General features: G+C 45.5%; 1 protein-coding gene and 1 long non-coding RNA gene across 3 annotated transcripts in view; one reads left to right on the forward strand and one right to left on the reverse strand.

The window, feature by feature from the left end:
- The window catches only part of wwc1 (WW and C2 domain containing 1), a 70,359-nt gene that overhangs the window by 959 nt on the left and 47,897 nt on the right, over window positions 1-21,503 (forward strand). The window contains exons 1-2 of one of the 2 annotated variants that reach the window (XM_033029210.1): window positions 13,527-13,541; window positions 15,407-15,676. In XM_033029210.1, coding sequence (XP_032885101.1) covers window positions 15,522-15,676 — 155 coding nt within the window. In that variant the 5' untranslated portion in view covers window positions 13,527-13,541; window positions 15,407-15,521. Of the gene's footprint in view, window positions 1-13,526; window positions 13,542-15,406; window positions 15,677-21,503 lie in introns of those variants that run through there. The other variant, XM_033029209.1, reaches the window with a different exon arrangement.
- On the reverse strand, window positions 11,049-11,878 carry LOC116978220. The gene is made up of 2 exons (XR_004413420.1): window positions 11,717-11,878; window positions 11,049-11,624 (listed from the first exon to the last, which is right to left on the reverse strand). It is a non-coding gene; the product is annotated as an uncharacterized LOC116978220 (long non-coding RNA).

A 21,503-nucleotide genomic window follows, 5' to 3' on the forward strand; every position in this document is an offset into this window, starting at 1 on the left:
AGGTGAGGAGGGGGCTGTGGACCCCCAGCAGGACCAAAAACAAGACCTGTCAAAGGGTGGATATGAGCTCCTAGCGAGCCAACGGCCATCCACACTTCAGTAGAAGTTGCGATCACTGTCGTACACAGGAGTGAAGAAAAACATGAAATGTAACTCTTCCCTCTCCTTGCTTCTCAAAACAGAAGTTGATAATTAATTAATTGTACTCCACAGTAAGGGGAAATGCCTTCCTTGCATCTGGCGTTAATAATCTTATATGTTTTGTTGAAATATCTTTTCATTCTTCTAAACTCAAGAAAATAGTAATCTCTCTCATAAAGCAAGTCTGACATGCCCGGATCCAGTCATGTCAATCTTTGCTTCATTCACTCTGTGACAAGTATATATTTTCTTAAAGTGCACACAACACATACTGGAGCAAGAAATTTAAATTGCAACTGTAGACAATAGATAATAGACAATAGGTGCAAGAGTAGGCCATTCGGCCCTTCGAGCCAGCACCGCCATTCAATGTGATCATGGCTGATCATCCCCAATCAGTACCCCGTTCCAGCCTTCTCCCCATATCGCCTGACTCCGCATTCTTTAAGAGCCCTATCTAGCTCTCTCTTGAAAGTATCCAGAGAACCGGCCTCCACCGCCCTCTGAGGCAGAGAATTCCACAGACTCACAACTCTCTGTGAGAAAAAGTGTTTCCTCGTCTCCGTTCTAAATGGCTTACCCCTTATTCTTAAACTGTGGCCCCTGGTTCTGGACTCCCCCAACATCGGGAACATGTTTCCTGCCTCTAGCGTGGCCAAACCCTTACCAATCTTATATGTTTCAATAAGAACACCTCTCATCCTTCTAAACTCCAGAGTGTACAAGCCCAGCCGCTCCATTCTCTCAGCAAATGCAGTCCCGCCATCCCGGGAATTAACCTTGTGAACCTACGCTGCACTCCCTCAATAGCAAGAATGTCCTTCCTCAAATTAGGGGACCAAAACTGCACACAATACTCCAGGTGTGGTCTCACTAGGGCCCTGTACAACTGCAGAAGGACCTCTTTGCTCCTATATTCAACTCCTCTTCTTATAAAAGTATGTACACATCCTTGTTGTGACTTCACCTGAATTAGAGTTGCAATTTAAATTTCTGACTCCAGTATGCATGTTAATAACAAAGATTGCACTTTTTGTCTCAAGTGCAATATGATTCTTTTTTATTTATTAAAATTCTGCACAAATTGTGAGGAATAGTTGGAAGAAATCTTGAAATGATTTATTTTCTAGACACGTATTTCAAAAAGAAAATTAAATGAATACTTGAATGGAAATGAATTTGCAATATTTTGACAAATAGGACAAATGGGGAGAGACTCATTCGGTAACTCTTTCAATGGGATGTCACTGGTATAGAAACATAGAAAATAGGTGCAGGAGTAGACCATTCGGCCCTTCGTGCCTGCACCGCATTTCAATATAATCATAGCTGATCATCCAACTCAGTATCCTGTACCTGCCTTCTATCCATACCCCCTGATCCCTTTAGCCACAAGGGCCACATCTACCTCCCTCTTAAATATAGCCAATGAACTGGCCTCAACTCCATTCAGTGGCAGAGAGTTCCAGAGATTTACTAAAAAAAATATTATCATCTCGGTCCAAAAGGACTTCCCCTTTATCCTTAAACTGTGACCCCCTGTTCTGGACTTCCCCAACATCGGGAACAATCTTCCTGCATCTAGCCTGTCCAACCCCTTAAGAATTTTGTAAGTTTCTATAAGATCCCCCCTCAATCTTCTAAATTGTAGCGAGTACAAGCCAAGTCTATCCAGTCTTTCTTCATATGAAAGTCCTGACATCCCAGGAATCAGTCTGGTGAACCTTCTCTGTACTCCCAGGAATGGCAAGAATGTCTTTCCTCAGATTTGGAGACCAAAACTATACATAATACTCCAGGTGTGGTCTCACCAATACCCTGAACAACTGCAGTAGAACCTCCCTGCTCCTATACTCAAATCCTTTTGCTATGAATGCTAACATACCATTTGCTTTCTTCACTGCCTGCTGCACCTGCATGTCTACTTTCAATGACTGGTGTACCATGACACCCAGGTCTCGTTGCATCTCCCCTTTTCCTAATCGGCCACCATGGGTATGATGGGCTGAATGGCCTCTTTGTGTCGTGTTACTGTATATTATTCCTAAAGCTTTATCATCTTGTTCTAATTCTTTCAGAGACTTGTGTGTTTACGCAGCGTACCAGAGATGATGCACTATGCTGAATCAGTCCTATCTGAGCTTTGACAAAAAAAGTAAAGGGGCCTGTCCCACTTTCATGACTTAATCCAAAACCTCTGCCGAGTTTAAAGGACCTAAAAATGAAAATCAAGATTTTGGTAATCTACGAACTCCTACGACCTTCCACGAATATGCTCACGAACGGGAGTGACAAAGGCCACGTGCTGATGTTGACTTAAGGTTTTTTTATCACTTATCATTTTTTCTTCTGTCCAGCTGCCGAGCTACGAGTACCCACGAATATTTATGAGTACCCACGACTACCTACCACTACCCTCACGGCCTACTACGGTCTGCCCACGAACTAACTACGAGTAAAAAGTTGCAATTTATTTCATCCAGACTATTTTTTTACTCGTGGACATTTTTTATCGGGCTGCAAAAAAACGTCCCGACTTACCTGATGCCACGAGTACCTACGGTTAGCATAACGAGCTGCTACGATATATCTACGAACTCCTACGGACTCGTTACGAACATTCTGCGAGTTTGAATCAAGGGGAAAACTCGGGAGAATTCGTGAATTACCTCGTGAAAGTGGGACAGGCCCTTTAAACATTCCTGATGATTTAATTATATTTTTCTCTTTGGCAAATGATTTAAAAAAAACTATCACGCAAGGATCAAACAGCAGTGCTGGCCTGAATTTCTGGATCATTTTCTTCTTAAGAAAGAAAATTCCCAAACATATCTGCCTTCATCACATTTAAACTGTCTCGGATGCTTGCAACTCAGGTTGTTTGTGCAGGAAATAAATTGTATATTCTGCTCTTGTCTCTTCTTTTCTGAAAAGGTTTGCTTCTCGGCTAGCTCTTTCAAAAGTCCAGGCCTCAGTTCATGCAAATAGTTTTACAAAAGAGTGGTGATTTTTTTTTTTTTTTTGCGTGATAAAGAGGAACAATGCATCGCACCGTAAAGTTTCCCGGCTGCGCAGTCTTGGGGTTTTGTTCCGAATGTATCAGAATAGCCTCATTAAGAAAGTGCTCCATTCAATGTGTATGTGCCACATGATGCAATGGGACACAAGGGCTTTCTGTTTAATCCATGATGTATGCAAAGCGCACCATAACATGAACAGAGGGGTGCCATCTGGGTCATTGACTCTCTGCTCTATTTTAAGTTCTTGACAGAATCTGATGCTTTTTGTGTCGAGCTGACCTCCTGCGGATTCATTACAACTCACATTTTAGCATGTCTCCTGGGCATTGACAGTGACTTCCAGCAGTCTCACCTGGGGAAGCCATCACTTTCATTGGTGAATGGAAGCAACGTTATCCCCTTAGCACGCATCTGTACACTGTAAATGGGTCGATTGTAATCATGTATTGTCTTTCTGCTGACTGGTTAGCACGCAACACAAAGATTTACACCCCAGCGATATGAACATTGACTTCTCCAATTTCAGGTAGTCCCTGCTTTCTCCCTCCTTCCCCTCCCCTTCCCAGCTCTCCCACAGCCCACTGTCTCCGCCTCTTCCTTTCTTCTTCCCGCCCCCCCCCCCCACCCCCACATCAGTCTGAAGGGCCTGTCCCACTTTCACGACCTAATTCACGACCTCTGTCGAGTTTGCCCTTGACTCATACTCGCAGCATGGTCATCACGAGGTCGTAGGAGGTCATAGATAGGTTGTAGCAGGTTGTGAAGCTAGTCGTAGGTACTCGTGGCATCAAGTAGGTCGGGGCGTTTTTCTAGAAAAACGTCCACACGTAAAAAAGGTCGTGAATTAGGTAGGTATGTTACAAAACTTACCTTCAGCGGCGCTGCAATTCTGCCACTGGCCGTGTGCGCGATTTTGGCGCTTTTGAGGGGGGGGGGGCGGGGTTAAAACGGGTTTTTTTCCCGACCTGGTCCTGAATTATATTTGTAGGAGTGCAAGATGTTGCTAAAGAATCGTTCCTACGGCCGTTATGTGTGTTTTTAAAAAAAATTCACCCGACAAGTTAATCGCTGGAATGATTTTAAAATCAGCTTCTGAAGCCGTCATGCCGACAACTGGGACGGATTTTATGGAGGACCAGCTAAAAGAAAGTTTATTTTTATGTATAAAATAAATCAGTTTATTTTTATGTATAAAAGTGTTTCTTAAGATGTATTTAATTCACATTTTAAGTTGCGAAATGGTGATTTCCCCCCCCCCCCCCCCCCCCCCCCCCCGAAGAACCGGCAGTGTATTTGCTGCCGATATGGGGGACTAAATTCACCGCTTCCTGAACGTTCTAAATGGTCCCGTTCCAGAAAATCCCACTCGCAAGCTGATTTAAATGGCCATTAATTTACAGGTATTAACCATTAAATTCCTTCCATTTGGCCTATAAACCCATGACAATGAGATTTTAAAATTATGTTATATTCTGAATTCTTGTGTGAATTTTATTTGGACACTTAGGCTATTTAAAAATCTTAATCTATTCTTAAGAAATGGATAGATGTTTAAATCTAGTAATTGAATTTTGTAATTAGCTACAATTAGGTAACTAACTAATTATATGCTTTAATTTCAAGTAATCTAAGTAAGATTGTTTCATAAATGTTTCAGAATGCTTCAATCTATAATAACTGAAAATTTATTTCAGTTCTCTTAAATTTTAAGAAAGTTATCGGCTTTTAAATGTTCTCGATCACAGCTTTTGTGTTAAGTCAATGAAAAAGCAATAGGGAACAAGATGCCAATTTCCGAGTATGAAAATAGCCATAACTTTTTTAATACTGAAGATATGAAAGAGAATTAGGTGTCAAATTAAACTTATTTTTATGCTTTATCTGATGGGATAAATTAAAGACTTGATTTTTAAAATCTCAAAATTTTGTAACATTGCTAAATTAGGTCGTGAAAGTGGGACAGGCCCTTGAAGAAGGGCCTGTCCCACTAGGATGTTAAGCTGGAAAGAGTGCAGAGATTTGCGAGGATGTTCCGACCCACTCCTCATTAATATTGAATGCTGCGCTTGTATACAGTGACCTACTCTGTGGTGGGACATCAGGTTGGAGCTATTACTCCCAGCACTTACCTGTGGAACAAAGGAGGACCCGGCTTGTGGGGGGGGGGGGGGGGTGGGACAGCCGTGAGGTAGGGTGGGGGAGGGGAGGCCCGAGGTGGGGGGGGGGGGCAGAACAAAGGGGGACCTGGCGAGGGGGTACTTTGTAGGTGCCCTTTATGGGCGACTATTTGCATACCTTGTGTATGCAAGCAAGGAATTTCACTGTGACTTGTCACGTGTGACAATAAAGTTTTCAATTCTATTCTTTTCTGGTTGGAGGAAGCAAGCCAACAATCTGACTGCCCATTCATTGATGAAGTTGATGCCTCGCCACTCCACTGGGGGTGAGGAATCGCCTGACATGTGTGGGTTGCCTCCACTGGCAGAGATCCAGCATCAACTGCGAATGGCTGAGCATCCTGGAACTCTGGCTGAGAGAGACCCCACGGGAACGCCCTGTAGGGTTTTCAATCTCCAGTTCTCATAGCACTACAAATGGAAATATAGATATTTGACACTCCATTCATTTAAAAGAGGCAGTGTTTTCCTCCTTTTGAGCACAGGGGACCTGGGTTCGATCCTGACTATGGGTGATGTCTGTGCAGAGTTTGCACGTTCTCCCAGTGACCATGTGTGGTTTCTCTGGGTGCTCCGGGTTTCCTCCCACATTCCAAAGACATATGGGTTTGTAGATTAATTGGCTTTGGTAAAAATTTTAAATAGTTCCTTGTGTGTAGGATAGTGCAAGTGTACGGGGCTCGCTGGTCGGCACGGACTCAGTGGGCCGAAGGGCTTGTTTCTGCACTGCATCTCTCTAAACTCTAATTATCCCTCTCACCTTTGTTATTCATGCACCTGTCTAAATGTCTTTTAAATGCTGGTATAGTACCTGCCTCCACTAACTCCTCCGGCAGCTTGTTCCATATGCACACCAACCTCTGAGTGAAAAGCAATGTCTTGATTTTAAAATATCATAGTTGCTTTTAAAATCCTTCTTTGGCCTCACCTCTTTGCATCTCTGTAAATTCCTCCAGGTGATGTCTGGGCTTTGCTGGCTGAAGCAAAGATTGTAGCTGGGAAATTGTTTTCAACATGTTATAGCCATAATGCATAGTGCCATAATACCAGTCAAGATGTAAAGGATAAGCCTGGCGCCAAAATAAATGTGTATTGGACAAAATAACAGCACGGGACATGGCATTAGCAATCACTTATGGGTAGGGCAACCTCTGGTAAAGGTCACATTGACAGTTAGGCATAAACATCTGATAAGTGGTGTTCAAGCTGCTCCTCCCTAAAGTAACTGCATGAACTCCCTCTGAGTGATACAGTGTGGAAACAGGCCCTTAGGCACAATGTTCCCACACCGGCCAACATGTCCCAGCTACACTAGTCCCACCTGCCTGCACTTGGTCCATTTCCCTTCAAACCTGTCCTATCCATGTACTTGTCTAACTGTTTCTTTAATGTTGGGATGGTCCCAGCCTCAACTTCCTCCTCTGGCAGCTTGTTCCATACACCCACCACCCTTGTGTGAAAAAGTTACCCCTCAGATTCCTATTAAATCGTTTCCCCTTCACCTTAAACCTATGTCCTCTGGTCCACGATTCCCCTACTCTGGGCAAGGGACTGTGCATCTAACCGATCTATTCCGCTTCTTCGTCTTCTTGCGTATGGCGTGCACAGCCTAAAGTTGTAGGACAACTTGTTCTATTTGATCTTATTTGATTGTGCACACCGGGTTGATTGCATTCGTCGAAACAGGGCGGACCACTTGAAGGTTGCAATCTTCCACCCCATCTATTCCTCTCATGGTCTTATACACCTCTATAAGATCAAACCTCATCCACCTGCGATCCAAGGAATAGAGTCCCAGCCTACTCAACCTCTGCCCATAGCTTAGACCCTCTAAACCTGGCAACATCCTCATTAATTTTCTCTGTACCTTTTCCAGCTTGACAACATCTTTCCTATAACATTTCTGACACCATGTAGGAAGTGATCAGACTCACACATAGTGATTAGAATCCATAGTCTTTTATTAGCAACTCTGCGGAGGAAACACAAAGTGCTTTCGTCTCCATGCATTCAGCTAGTCTAACTGGAGAGAGAGAGAGGGAGAGAGCTCACTAATAAGCCTGTGGACGGACCAGTAGTATCAGTGACATAAGGAATGTGCAGCAAACATAATCTGTGCTGTAACATATATATAGTATTGACACTAATCTACAACGGTGCCCAGAACTGAACACAATACTCTAAATGTGGCCTCACCAATGTCTTATACAACTGCAACATGTCCTCACAATTGCTCTGCTCAATACGCTGGCTGATGAAGGCCAGTGTGCCAAAAGTCTGTTTGATCACCCAATCTACCTGTGACTGAGTGAATGCTTTACTGTCATGTGACAAGTCACAGTGAAATTCTTTGCTTGCAAACCGTTCCACGGTATGCAATAGTCGCCCACGAAGGGCGCTTACAAAGTTACAAGTACCCCCCCAGCCATTCCCCCTTTGCACTTCCCCCCTCCCCCACAGCGGTCCCCCCTCGCCGAGTCCTCCTTCATTCCTTCGCTCGGCAGTGACGTCCTTACTTCACATGTCTGACTCGTCCTTCGGTCAGCGTCATCATTGACCGCCCCCTCCAACCTCTACACTAACGCTGCCGGGTCCTCTCCTGAGGTCTCCGTGGCACCGATAGGTGCTGATAGATCTTAAGTGGTTCTATTGTGCACTAAATGCAAACACAGCTGCCTATGGAGAGTTAGACCTGTTTTGTTTCAGAGTATGTTTTCGATGAAGGGATTTGTGTTAATTACTCTGGCAACTTTGGTACTCAAATTAACTATTAAAGAGATGGGGCTCATTCCTTATATGAATAGTTAATGAGATGTCAAATATTGACAGATTATTTTATAACATGCCTTATATTCTCTGTCTCAATCTAATCTACTTTTTTGGTCCCGACCCAAAATGTCCCCTATCCATGCACCCTGACCTACTGAATTCATCCAGCACTGTGTTTTACTCAAGATTTGCAGCATTCACAGTTCCTTGTATCTTTATATTCTGCTTTTTATCCTTTTCTATATTATTTACTGGTGATTTTACCCACTCTAAACTATCTTTTCAACCCAGGCACTGTTAAATTAATGATCCATCAAAATGGCTGACTAAGGAGATACTGTGCAGGAAGGAACTGCAGAAGCTGGTTTAAGTCGAAGGTTGACACAAAATGCTGGAGTAACTCAGCGGGACAGGCAGCATCTCTGGAAAGAAGGAATGGGTGACGTTTCGGGTCGAGACCCTTCTTCAGACTAAGGAGATACCATGTTTAGCCCCCCTACCCCCAACCAGTCTGAAGAAGGGTCTTGACCTGAAACGTCGCCTATTCCTTCTCTCCATAGATGCTGCCTCATCCGCTGAGTTTCTCCAGCATATTGTGTCTACCTTCGATTTTACCAGCATCTGCAGTTCTTTCTTAAACATAATATAAATCTAAAATGTGCAGACAAGAACACAGAGAGCAGGTACAATTACATGCCTTGCCACATCAAAGCTTGACTCAAGTTGGACCTCGTGTTAAAACAATTTTTACTCCGGAAAATAAGAATGACAATTTTGTTCCAATTGTAAGCCATTTCTGGTCCTTCCTTCCATATCTCTGTAGATTTGAGCTCTGCAGGAATGTGACTAATTGATCTTTGAAAGTACTAAAAGAAATGCTGGGGATAAAAACAGCAGCAGGTACAAAGACAGTAATAATCAGGTCAATCACCTTTCATCAGAAATTGCTGCAAAATCTACTTCCATCCGCCTTTAGATGTTCTCGATCTAGATAGTGTGCGGGGTAAAATTCTCTTCCTTTCCTCTACATTTTTTAGCCAGTAATTATAAATTTATGAGCTCTTGTTACTCTCAGTTGTCACCAGATACAGCTTCTCAGTGAATATTTCATGAAACTTTTCATTATTTTAAGTATCCTCATTATCCCCCTCAGTTATTTTTATCTGCCCAGTTTCTGGGATCAGAAAGCCAAGTAGGAATAGCGAGGGGATTTGTTCGCATAGTTGAACTATAAGGCACTGCCTTTGTATATTAGAAGCTGACACACAAGTCAATTTTAAAATAGAATTCGAGAAATACTCAAAGGGAGAAAAATAATAAGGACTGTGGGAAAAGAGCAGGATGAATAGCATTCATTGAATATTTTTGCCAAAGACTTGGCAAACTCTCAAAGGATAAAATGGACAGCTTTTGTACCATTCTGTGATACTAAATATTCCCTGATAACTGGTGACTGTATCCATGGTTTCATCCCAGTAAGCTTCCTTTTCTTCGTTTCCTAAATCCTAGTGCTGTCCTTGCGATTCTGTGTCGTAGCCATTTAATATTTTGTAAAAGTTTAGCGTGATTTCTGTATTTTGAATTCCATTGCTTATGGATGTTCTTCAATATCTGAACTTCCATATACGGTACCCCAGGAGGGATACTAATCTGCCAGCAGTCATAAAACCCCAAAATATATGAAACATGAAATTAAAGTGACAAGTGGAAAGGATTGGGGATGTGCAAAGATTTGGGAAGGTGGGGGGGGAGTCAGTCTACTCCACGACAGAAGGGGGAGGAGTTATAGTTTGATCGCCACGGGGAAGAATGATTTTAGTTTAGTTTAGTTTAGAGACACAGTGCGGAAACAGGCCCTTCGGCCCACCGAGTCCACGCCGACCAGCGATTCCCGCACACTAACACTATCCTACACACACTAGGGACAATTTACAATCTTTACAAAAGCCAATTAACCTACAAACCTGCACGTCTTTGTCGTGTGGGAGGAAACAGGAGCACCCGGAGAAACCCCACGCGGGTCACGGGGAGAACGCACAAACTCCACACAGGCAGCACCCTTGGTCAGGATCGAACCCGGGTCTCCGGCGCTGTGGGGCAGCAACTCTACCGCTGCACCATCGTGCCACTCCTGTGGTGTTCTGTACTGAACCAGTCTGTTACTGAAGGTACTCCTCAGGTTGAACTGTATTGTCCAAGATGCTCCGCAGTTTGAGGAGCATCCTCCTCTCCAAGACCGTCCACCTCCCATTAATCCAACCTCGCTCCCAGGACAGAGCCAGTCTTCCTGATGAGTTTATTCATCCTAGTGGCGTCCGCAGCCTTCGTCCTACTGCCCCAAGCACAGTACAGTGAAAAAGATGACTCTGGCTACCATCAATTGGTAGAACATCTGCAGCATTTTACTGCAGACGTTGAAGGAACGGAGCCTCCTCAGAAAGTACACCGGCTCTGTCCCTCCTTGAACAGAGCCTCGGCATTCCTGGACCTATCATCTTATCTTGCCTTCAGAGATTAGTGAATCTGTACATCCAAGTCCCTGCTATTATAATTCTAACATTACCAGTTATATTACTTTGCTGTATTGTTCTTCCACCTTCTCACACTCACATTTAATTGCTTTAGTAATCCACCTGCCCATTTCACCACTCGATCAAACAACCCCTCTACTGCTACACAAACCATCTTCTTTTCTGTAGAAGGGTCATAACCTAAAACGCCATCTGTCCATTCATTCCACAGATGCCACCTGACCCACAGAGTCACTCCACCACTTTGTATTTTGGTCTTTTCTAGGGGCACTTGCTAAGTAATCCTTCAGAATTCATCGTGCTCCCTGTTTACATAAAAACACTTTCTTGTTCCTACTTATATTTTTGATTTTGACATGTATGCATGAGGCAATGTTTTCAGAGAATGCTGCGGCATGTAAACAGGACATTCAGATTTAAGTTTAGGTTTATTATTGTCAAGCGTACCGAGGTACAGAGATACGCTTGATTTTGCATACTATCCAAACAGATCAGATATCAGTGTACATAAATACAATCAAGTCAAACTCAAATACAATGGGTAGATCAAAGGGTAAGAAACAGGATGCAGAATATAGTTCTCAGCATTGTAGTGCATCAGTTCCGCAGACAAAGTCCAATGTCCGCAGTGGGGTAGAGGTGAATCGGACAGTACCATAGCTTATCAAAGGTCCATTCAGAAACCTGATAACAGAGGAGAGAGTAAGCTGTTCCCAAGTCCGGTGGTGCGTGTTTTCAAGCTTCTGTATCTCCTGCCAACAGGTGCAGAGAGGAGGAGGAATGACCGGGGTGGGGTAAGTATTTGATATTGTTGACCCGAGCTGTACTCGTGCACGCTGACTCAAGCACCATTCCATATTAATCCCATCGCCCAGTACTTGTTTAGCGTTCTCTTTCATGAAGTAATTTCCCACAAACAGGCACTTTGTGCCCTTTTTTTTAATAAGTCAGCACCTCCAGTTCGTCGTGTCATCATTTTTTCTGTGCTGTGAAATAGCAAGCGTCATAGATTCATCCAGCACGGAGACAGGACCTCCCAATAAACTGAAGTGGGCATGTGAATTATTGGCATACGTACCAAAATGGAACAATGAAATTCTTCCTTGGTCCACGGCGACCAATGGAGACTGAGAACTCGACAGGACTTGAGTATAGAAATTGGAAGGTGATGTTGCAGTTATGACACTGGTGATGCCGCATTTAGAGTATTGTGTTCCGTTCTGGGCACCATACTATAGAAAAGATGTCAAGCTGGAAAGAGTAGAGAAGATTTACAAGGATGTTGTCTGGGCTAGAGGGACTGAACTATATGGAGAGGTTGAGCAGGCTGGGACTCTATTCCTTGGAGCGCAGGAGGATGAGGGGTGATCTTGTAGAGGTGTATAAAATCAGGAGAGGAATAGATCGGGTAGATGCACAGAATCTCTTGCCCAGACTAGGGGAATCGAGGACCAGTGGACATAGGTTTAAGGTGAAGGGGAAAACATTTAATAGGAATCTGAGGGGTAACTTTTTCACTCATAGGGTGATGGGTGTATGGAACAAGCTGCCAGATAGTTGACGCAGGGACCATCCCAACATTTAAGAAACAGTTAGACAGATACATGGATAGGACGGGTTTGGAGGGGTATGGATTAAACGCAGACAGGTGGGACTAGTATGGCTGGGACATGTTGGCTGGTGTGGGAAAGTTAGGCCGAAGGGCCTGTTTTCACACTGTATCATTCTATGACCCAATTATAGTGCTGCCTGACCTGTTATGTTACTCCAGCACTTTGGATTTTATTTTTGGAGAGCAACATTAGCAATTTCGTGTATCTACAACTGAAGAACAAGAAGAACTCCGAGGTGCTGCCCGTCCCACTGAAATACTCCAGCACTTTGTGTGTTTTATTGTAAACCAGCAGCTGCAGTTCTTTACTTCCACATCCAAAGAAAGAGAAGGACTCGAAATGCTGCCAGACCCACTGAGTTACTTCAGCACCATGTCTCTTTTATGTAGGAAGGAACTGTAGATGCTGGTATAAATCGAAGACAGACACAAAAAACTGGAGTAATTCTGCGAGTCTGGCAGCATCTCTGGTGAAAAGGAAAATGTGATGTTTTAGATCGAGTCCCATCTTCAAACTAATTTTTGTCGCACATAAGCATGCTTTTTCATCAGAGATGCTGCCTGACCCGTTGATACTCCAGCAATTTTTTTGGTTCACACCAGCATCCGTTTTTCTCCAGAGATGCCGAGTTACTCCAGCACTGTATCTATCTGCAGTTCCTTGGGTCTACATTGGAGTAGGAGCAGAGTCATGGGGGTGCTGCCTGACAGGCTGAGTTACTCCAGCAGTCTGTGCTTATCTGCAGTTCCTTGTGCTCACGTTGAGGGGTGGGAGGAAGGAGACACCTTGTGTATCTTACTGTACACCAGCCACCTTTTGCCCAGAAATGCAGAGTTACTCCAGCATTCTGCGTTTATCTGCAGTTCCCTGTGTCTACATGGGAGGGGGGGGGGGGGGGGGGGGGGGGGTGCTGTCAGACAGGCTGAGGTACTCCTACACTTTGTTCAAGAAGGAACTGCAGATGCTGGAAAATCGAAGGTACACAAAAATGCTGGAGAAACTCAGCGGGTGCAGCAGCATATATGGAGCGAAGGAAATAGGTAACGTTTCGGGCCGAAACCCTTCTTCAGTCCTACACTTTGTCTCTTTTGTCACACACCCAGCATATTTTTTCTCCAGATAAGTTGCCTGACCCGCTGAGTTACTCCATCACTCTATGTCTATCTGCAGTTCCTTGTATCTAAATTGGGTAGGGGGGGGCGGGGGGGGGGCTGTTGCCTAACCTGCTGAGTTACTCCAGAACTCTATCTGCAGGAAGGGAGAGGAGGAGAGGAGGAGGAGGAGAAGGAGGTGAAGGAGGAGAAGGAGGAGAGAAGGAGAGGAGAGAAGTAGGAGAGGAGAAGGAGAAGAGGAGGAGAGAAGGCGGAGGAGGAGGGGAGGAGGGGAGGAGAGGAGGAGGAGAGGAGGAGAAGGAGAGGAGGAGAAGAGAAGGCGGAGGAGGAGAGGAGGAGGGAGAGGAGAGGAGGAGGGAGAGGAGGAGGAGGAGGAGAGTAGGGGAGGAGGAGGAGGGAGAGGAGGAAGAGGAGGAGAGAGGAGGAGGAGGAGGAGGAGAGGAGGAGAGGAGGAGGAGAGGAGAGGAGGAGGAGAGGAGAGGAGGAGGAGAGGAGGAGGGGAGGAGAGGAGGGGAAGGAGAAGGAGAGGAGGAGAAGAGAAGGCGGAGGAGGAGAGGAGGAGGGAGAGGAGAGGAGGAGGGAGAGGAGGAGGAGGAAGAGGAGAGGAGGAGGAGGAGAAGAGGAGGAGGAGGAGAGGAGGAGGGGAGGTGCTTTAGGAGCATTACGGTAACGAGCAGTTTGTGTGTGCGCGCTGAGCCGGGCAACGCTGATTACGGGCGGCCGAGCACCTGACCGGCTCAACCTGGCTGAGGTCGGGAGCGTGCGCGTGACCACAAGGTGATGGTGTGGAGGGGGGTGTAGCGTGCGCGTGCCCGCGAGAGGTGTGTGTGTGTGTGGGAGGGGGGGGGGGTTGGGGTGCGTGCGCGTGCCCGCGTATGTGGAGCGTGCGCACGTGCGAGCTGGTGGGTGGGGGGGGGGTGAGCTAATACTCGCTAGAATTTAGGAGATTGAGGGGGGATCTTATAAAAACTTACAAAATTCTTAAGGGGTTGGACAGGCTAGATGCAGGAAGATTGTTCCCGATGTTGGGGAAGTCCAGAACAAGGGGTCACAGTTTAAGGATAAGGGGGAAATCCTTTAGGACCGAGATGAGAAAAACATTTTTCACACAGAGAGTGGTGAATCTGTGGAATTCTCTGCCACAGAAGGTAGTTGAGGCCACAGTTCATTGTCTATATTTAAGAGGGAGTTAGATGTGGCCCTTGTGGCTAAAGGGATCAGGGAGTATGGAGAGAAGGCAGGTACAGGATACTGAGTTGGATGATCAGCCATGATCATATTGAATGGCGGTGCAGGCTTGAAGGGCCGAATGGCCTACTCCTGCAACTATTTTCTGTGTGTCTATGTGAGTATGGGGAGCGTGCGCGCGCCCGCGAGCTGGGGGGCGTGTGAGTATGTGTAGCGTGCGCGCGCCCGCGAGTTGGGGGGGGGGGGGGCGTGCGCGTGCCCGCGAGAAGTGTGCGTGTGGGCTTGTGGAGCGCGCGCGTGCCCGCGAGAGGTGTGCGGGTTGTGGAGCGTGCGCGTGCCCGCGAGAGGTGTTTGCGTGTGCGTGGGGCGTGCGCGTGCCCGCGAGGTGTGTGGGGGGGGGCTTGTTGAGTGTGCGCGTGCCCGCGAGGGGGAGGGGAAGGCGGGAACGGGGCGGGCGCTCAGTCACTCACTCACGCGCCCGGAGTTGTCGGCGTCGTCCGCCTGAGGGGGGGAGAGAGAGAGAGACCGACCCGACGCGAGTGACCGCCATTAACACGCTAGGAACGGGGGCGGGTATACGCCGGGCAACGACTGTGAGTGAAGGGGTTGTTGTTGTGGTTGTTGTGAGGCGAAGATCGAGCAAATTCAATCATCATCAGCAGCCGCCTGAGGAGAAACACTCGACCAACCACCATTAGCGCGGTGTGAAGGGAAAAGTCGGCTTTCGTCAGGTATTATTGGTGTTGTTGTGAGGCGGCGGCCGCCTGGAGTCAAGAAGAAACAGATTGAGCGAGCTAGCGAGCGGCATTAAGGCGATGAGGGAGCAGGAGGAGGTTGTGTTGTTGTTGGTGTGAGGAGGAGGAGAAGGGACCCCCGACCCGTGAGTGCGGCCGTCGAAGGGGAGCGGCGTTCCCCCCTCTCCTATGGAGCGCACTGACCTGGCCGCCCGCCCGCCACTCGACGACACGCCATGCCCAGGCCCGAGTGCGGCCGCCGCCGACAACTGCTGCTGCTGCCGCCGCCGCCGCTGCCGCCCGGCTGGGAGGAGGCCACTGACCATGACGGCAAACGCTACTACATCGACCACAACGCCAGGCAGACGAGCTGGGTGGACCCCCGCGACAGGTGGGTCCTCTTCCACCACCCCCTCCATCCATCCATTCATTCATTCCCCCCCCTACTTGCCAGATACGGCCCACTGCGCCTGCGCCACACCGACGGTCGCCGGCCCGCCGGCATCGATGCGCCTGCGCGTTGGCCCCGGCCGGCACCCACCCCCTGTTCCGCGCCTGCGCTCTCTACTCGGCCGGCTCCATCCTCCTCCCCCCCCTCACTCCTGCGCAAGCGCGGCATTCCTGCCTCTCCCTCTCCCTCCCTGTTGCAGAGGTCACCACCACAGTTCACATGCTTCACATTCCAGGGATTGTTGGTCCGTGGGAAATCAAAAAAAAACCCCCAGCACGATTGTTGTTGTTTTTTTTACAAAAGGGACGTATTATTCTGCATGAAACAAAACCACTCTGGTGTCCAGGGTGGAATTCTCATCGCTATTTAGCTTCCACATATGGGTGTTTGTTTGTTGTGGTGTTGCTGCATTTAATGTGCCCGTAAAGAAGCAGCGAGTAAGAATATCATTGAAGGACACAAAAGGACATGCGGTGCTGGAGCAACTCAGCGGGTCAGGCAGAGTCTCTGGTGAACATGGATAGGTGACGTTTCACAGAGTGCTGGAGTAACTCAGCAGGTCAGGCAGCATTTGTGGAGAACATGGATAGGTGACGTTTCACAGAGTGCTGGAGTAGCTCAGCGGGTCAGGCAGCATCTGTGGAGAACATGGATAGGTGACGTTTCACAGAGTGCTGGAGTAACTCAGTGGGTCAGGCAGCATCTGTGGAGAACATGGATAGGTGATGTTTCACAGAGTGCTGGAGTAACTCAGCGGGTCAGGCAGCATCTCTGGTGAACATGGATAGGTGACTTTTTACAGAGCACTGGAGTACCTCAGCAGGTCAGGCAGCATCTCTAGAGAAAAGGGATAAGTAACGTTTCGGGTCGGAACCTTTCTTCGGACTCCTTTCCATGTTCTCCAGAGGTGCTGTGTGACCTGCTGAGTTACTGCAGCACTTTGTGTCCTTTTGTGTATCAACCAGCATCTGTGTTTTTTTTGTTTCTACTTGTATAACAGAAAGTACTGGAGTAACTCAGTGGGCCAGGTGGCAATTGCAGTTTCTTGTTCCAAGTCTGAAGAAGGGTCTCGACCCGAAACATCACCCATTCCTTCTCTCCAGAGATACTGCTTGTCCCGCTGAGTTACTCCACCATTTTGTGTCTATCTTCGATTTAAACCAGCATCTGCATTTCTTTCCTGTACATCATTGTTCTAATCTTGGTACATAAGACAATTAACCACTCTTGAGGTCAATGGCAAACCCTGGCCGTTTAAAAAAACATGATGATATACTGAACCTATTTAATGTTTAAGCAGAATGTATTACTAAGATCGACATATGCCTTGTAGCTCCCTCTCTTTCAGTTGTGGCTGATCTATTTTTCCCTCTCAGCCCCATTCTCCTGCCTTCTTCCTCTAACTTTTACATCTTTAAAATTCAAGGTGAAGGTGGGATAAAGTGGATCCGGAGGGGTGGTCGATGGTCGGTATGCACTCCGTGGGATGAGCCACCTGTTTCCATGCTGTATCTGTCAATTCAATTCAATAGGTAGACACCAAAAGCTGGAGTAACTCAGCAGGACAGGCAGCATCTCTGGAGAGAAGGAATGGGTAACGTTTCAGGTCGAGACCCTTCTTCAGACAAAATAAGTTCTCTATCTGACAATTTCCTACATATTCAATTCAATAAATGGCGTAGATAATCTTTTCAGCAGTGAAATTAGTTTTGTGAGTTCCGCAAGGATCTGTGTTAGGACTCCTGCTATTTGTGATATATAGAAATGATTTGGACGTAAACAAGTTTAAGAATATAGGATAGGCCATTTTGGACTGAGATGAGGAAAAATGTTTTCACCCAGAGAGTTGTGAATCTGTGGAATTTTCTGCCATAGAAGGTAGTGGAGGCCAATTCACTGGATGTTTTCAAGAGAGTTAGATTTAGCTGTTAGGGCTAAAGAAATTAAGATCGATGGGGAAAAAGCAGGAACGGGATACTGATTTTAGATGATCAGCCATGATCGTATTGAATGGCGGTGCTGGCTCGAAGGGCCAAATGGCCTACTCCTGCACCTATTTCTCTATGTCACACATGAGTCAACATATAACGGATAAACCTGCTCAACCTCATTCTCCTAAATCTGGTATTTGTCTATTATTGTCATGTGTACTGAGATAATAAAATGTAAAAAATTTTGCTTTGCGTGCTATCTAGGTAAATCATACCTTACATGGGTGCATACAAAGAGAAAATAAACTGAGTGCAGAATACAGTGTTACAACTATAGCAAAAGTATAGATAATAAATATAAATTGCAAGGAGCACAATGAGGTAGTCATGCAGATTAGGAATTAATCCCCGGCATATGAGAGGTTCATTCAAGAGTCTGTTAGCAGTGTGGAAGAAGCTGTTGAATCTGGTGGTATGCGCAGCATGCAACAGTCACGGCTAAGCAACCCTGTTTGCCTGAAGAAGTACAGCTTGAACAACACCACCAGCCCAACATTTCTAGGATTAAACAACCCTTTTCTGTGGCATCCCATTCAATAACAATATGAATTATTTCCCACAACTGGGGCATGATGTTGAAGTATGCGATGTTCGCAAAATCCAGTGCAGTTACTTGCATGAACTAATTCAACAACACTCCCAAGACGTACACGTTTGTATGTAAATTGGCTTGGTAAATATAAAAAGTGTCCCTAGTGCGTGTAGGATAATGTTAATGTGTAGGGATTGACGGTCGGTGTGGACTCAGTGGGCCGAAGGGCCTGTTTCCGTGCTGTATCTCTAAACTAAACCAAACCATGTAAACCTGTTATCACTCCTACCAAGTAGGACAGGACCGGCATGTACATGACAGCAGAATCAACTGCGAGTTCCTTGTCTTGGAAGTGTGTCATTTTCAAGTACCAGGTTATTGAGATCCCTCTTATCAAGAATATTGTATTGTCTGTGTAAACAATATTCTGCTTTCTTATCGCTCTGCATTTTATTCTATCTGTCAATTTTCTGAAGTGCTTAACCATTCTATTGCAGACTAATTTTGTGTTCTGACAATTTGCAGTTATACCTCGTGTATCATCAACAAACATGGCTGCAAAACAATTGGTCCCTTCATCGAATGCTGTAATATAGATTCTAAAAAGCTGAGGTAGACACAAAATACTGGAGTAACTCAGACTGAAGAAGGGTCTCGACCCATAACTTCGCTCATTCCTTCTCTCTAGAGATGCTGCCTCATCTCTTGTTACCCCAGCATTTTGTGTCTACCTTTGATTTAAACCAGCATCTGCAGTTCTTTCTTACTAAAAAGCTGAGGCTTTGGCTCAGATCTTTCTGTAAGTGACTTACGCTAGTGACCACACAGAAACAATGTCAGGAAAATTTGGTCATTTTCAAACTGATCAGACCAAATTTTCCTGACATTGTTTTGCATTAGTTAGCGTATCCTCTATTCATGCTTATAGTAAACGTTATGCTAATATATTACCCTCTCTGCTGTTTTTTTATACTTTGAGGCCATTTTCTGTGTTATCCTGAATTCCCTCCTGATGTATAAAAGTAATAAAGTTATGATTTCTTATCTCATTGTTCAAACGCTCTGATGGTTTGACATTTGGATCACAAGACCCCATTTCCTAGCTCAAAATGAGCTTGCAAGAAACATTATTATTTTACTGCATAACTTCTAAAAGTATGTTTGTTTCTTAATAGGAATAATATAAAATTTGCCAAAGTGCCACAAGTCCCGGTCCAGATGGTGCCATATTATTGGAATTTTACTGTAAAATATACTTCCTCCAATCCACTTAGCTATCCAAGTCTATCTTGTTAACACCAACAATGTTTACTTTTTTTCTGTAGCATTCATAAGCTCACGGGTAATCGGATCAGTTTAGATATGCATATCCAGGACATATTTAGTTTTGCAAGAAAAGGCTGGTGAATGGTGTGGGTGGTTCTCTGTTTTTGGAGGTGTGCTGTGCATCCTTTTTAATTGTACACATCTTCTGCTGTAAATATATGTGCCCACTGACACTTTTCTGTTTGTAAGTGCTTTGGAGGTCTATGGGGCATTGGGATCTGTCTGTTCTCTTATTCTAATGTTAATTACTTGGATCTTTTCCATTATTTGATTCATTCACTCAATACTCTGATTTAAAAATAAGTTAAAATCCTTGATCTGCTACTCTCTAAATGTTAGCTGTGAAAGCTAACTGTTAGCTTTGTTTATTTTTCTATTGGCTCTCACAAACAGTTTCTTGCTAAGGGTTCTCAGGAGATCTGCCAATGTTGGTGTGTGGAGGTATTTGTTCAAGTAGGGTATGCAAATGAAAGGGTGAGATCCTTTATGTTATCCTGCACTAGGACTGGCCAGCAGTATTTTAGCGAAGGTTGATCACGATTGCCCTAATGAAAAAGCTTTATATAAAGCAAGCCTCTAATTTTCTTTGTCAGAGGCCTCCAATTTCCCGATTAAAGGCCATTGATTAGTTTTACAAAAGTGGGCATGTGGGACTAGTGTAGATGGGTCAGCATGGCAAGTTGGGTTGAATGGCCTGTTTCTGTGCTGTGTGACTCCATCATTACATGGCTTCTTCTTCTTAAGCCCTTTTCTCCTCTAGGGAGCATAGGCCATTGACAAATGTCCTCCATCTCACTCGGTTGTTGGCAGTTCTTTTGAGATCTCCCCAGTTGAGCCCACTCTCAGACATTTCTGTCTGGACACCTCTTCTACATGGCTTGATGGATTCAATTTTATTTTCTTGAAAACTTTAGCTTTAGTTTATTGTTATGTACACCAAGGAACAGTGAAAAGCATTTTGTTGCATGCTATCCACTCAGTAGAAAGACTTAACATGATTACAATCAATCTGGCCACAGTGTACTTGAAGGCCCACAGTAGCTTGGGGCAGGGTGATCTACTGAAGGTGCGACATTTTAATGCTAAACTTTCCAATGTGGTTCTACATTTGGAATTGTTTGATGCAGGCAGCCTTCCTATTCTGCGGTCAATCCAGGAGTTTGCAACCTGAAACCTTGCCCTGTTCTTTTTGATACAGTAGTCTGGTCAGACTTCGTCTTGACGTATTGATCTGGCTACTGAGGCACAAGTAGAACTTCCTTCCACTGGAAGTAAAATAATGAAAGATCACTTGTGCCTTTGTGGCCGATTAGGAAAAGGGGAGATGCAACGAGACCTGGGTGTCATGGTACACCAGTCATTGAAAGTAGGCATGCAGGTGCAGCAGGCAGTGAAGAAAGCGAATGGTATGTTAGCATTCATAACAAAAGGATTTGAGTATAGGAGCAGGGAGGTTCTACTGCAGTTGTACAGGGTCTTGGTGAGACCACACCTAGAGTATTGCGTACAGTTTTGGTCTCCTAATCTGAGGAAAGACATTCTTGCCATAGAGGGAGTACAGAGAAGGTTCACCAGACTGATTCCTGGGATGTCAGGACTTTCATTTGAAGAAAGACTGGATAGACTCGGCGTGTACTCGCTAGAATTTAAAAGATTGAGGGGGATCTTATAAAAATGTACAAAATTCTTAAGGGGTTGGACAGGCTAGATGCAGGAAGATTGTTCCCAATGTTGGGGAAGTCCAGAACAAGGGGTCACAGTTTAAGGATAAGGGGGAAGTCTTTTAGGACCGAGATGAGGAAAACATTTTTCACACAGAGTGGTGAATCGCTGGAATTCTCTGCCACAGAAGGTAGTTGAGGCCAGTTCATTGGCTATATTTGAGAGGGAGTTAGATGGGGCCCTTGTGGCTAAGGGG

The sequence above is a fragment of the Amblyraja radiata genome, chromosome 11, assembly GCF_010909765.2.
Source record: "Amblyraja radiata isolate CabotCenter1 chromosome 11, sAmbRad1.1.pri, whole genome shotgun sequence".
NCBI lineage: Eukaryota > Metazoa > Chordata > Chondrichthyes > Rajiformes > Rajidae > Amblyraja > Amblyraja radiata.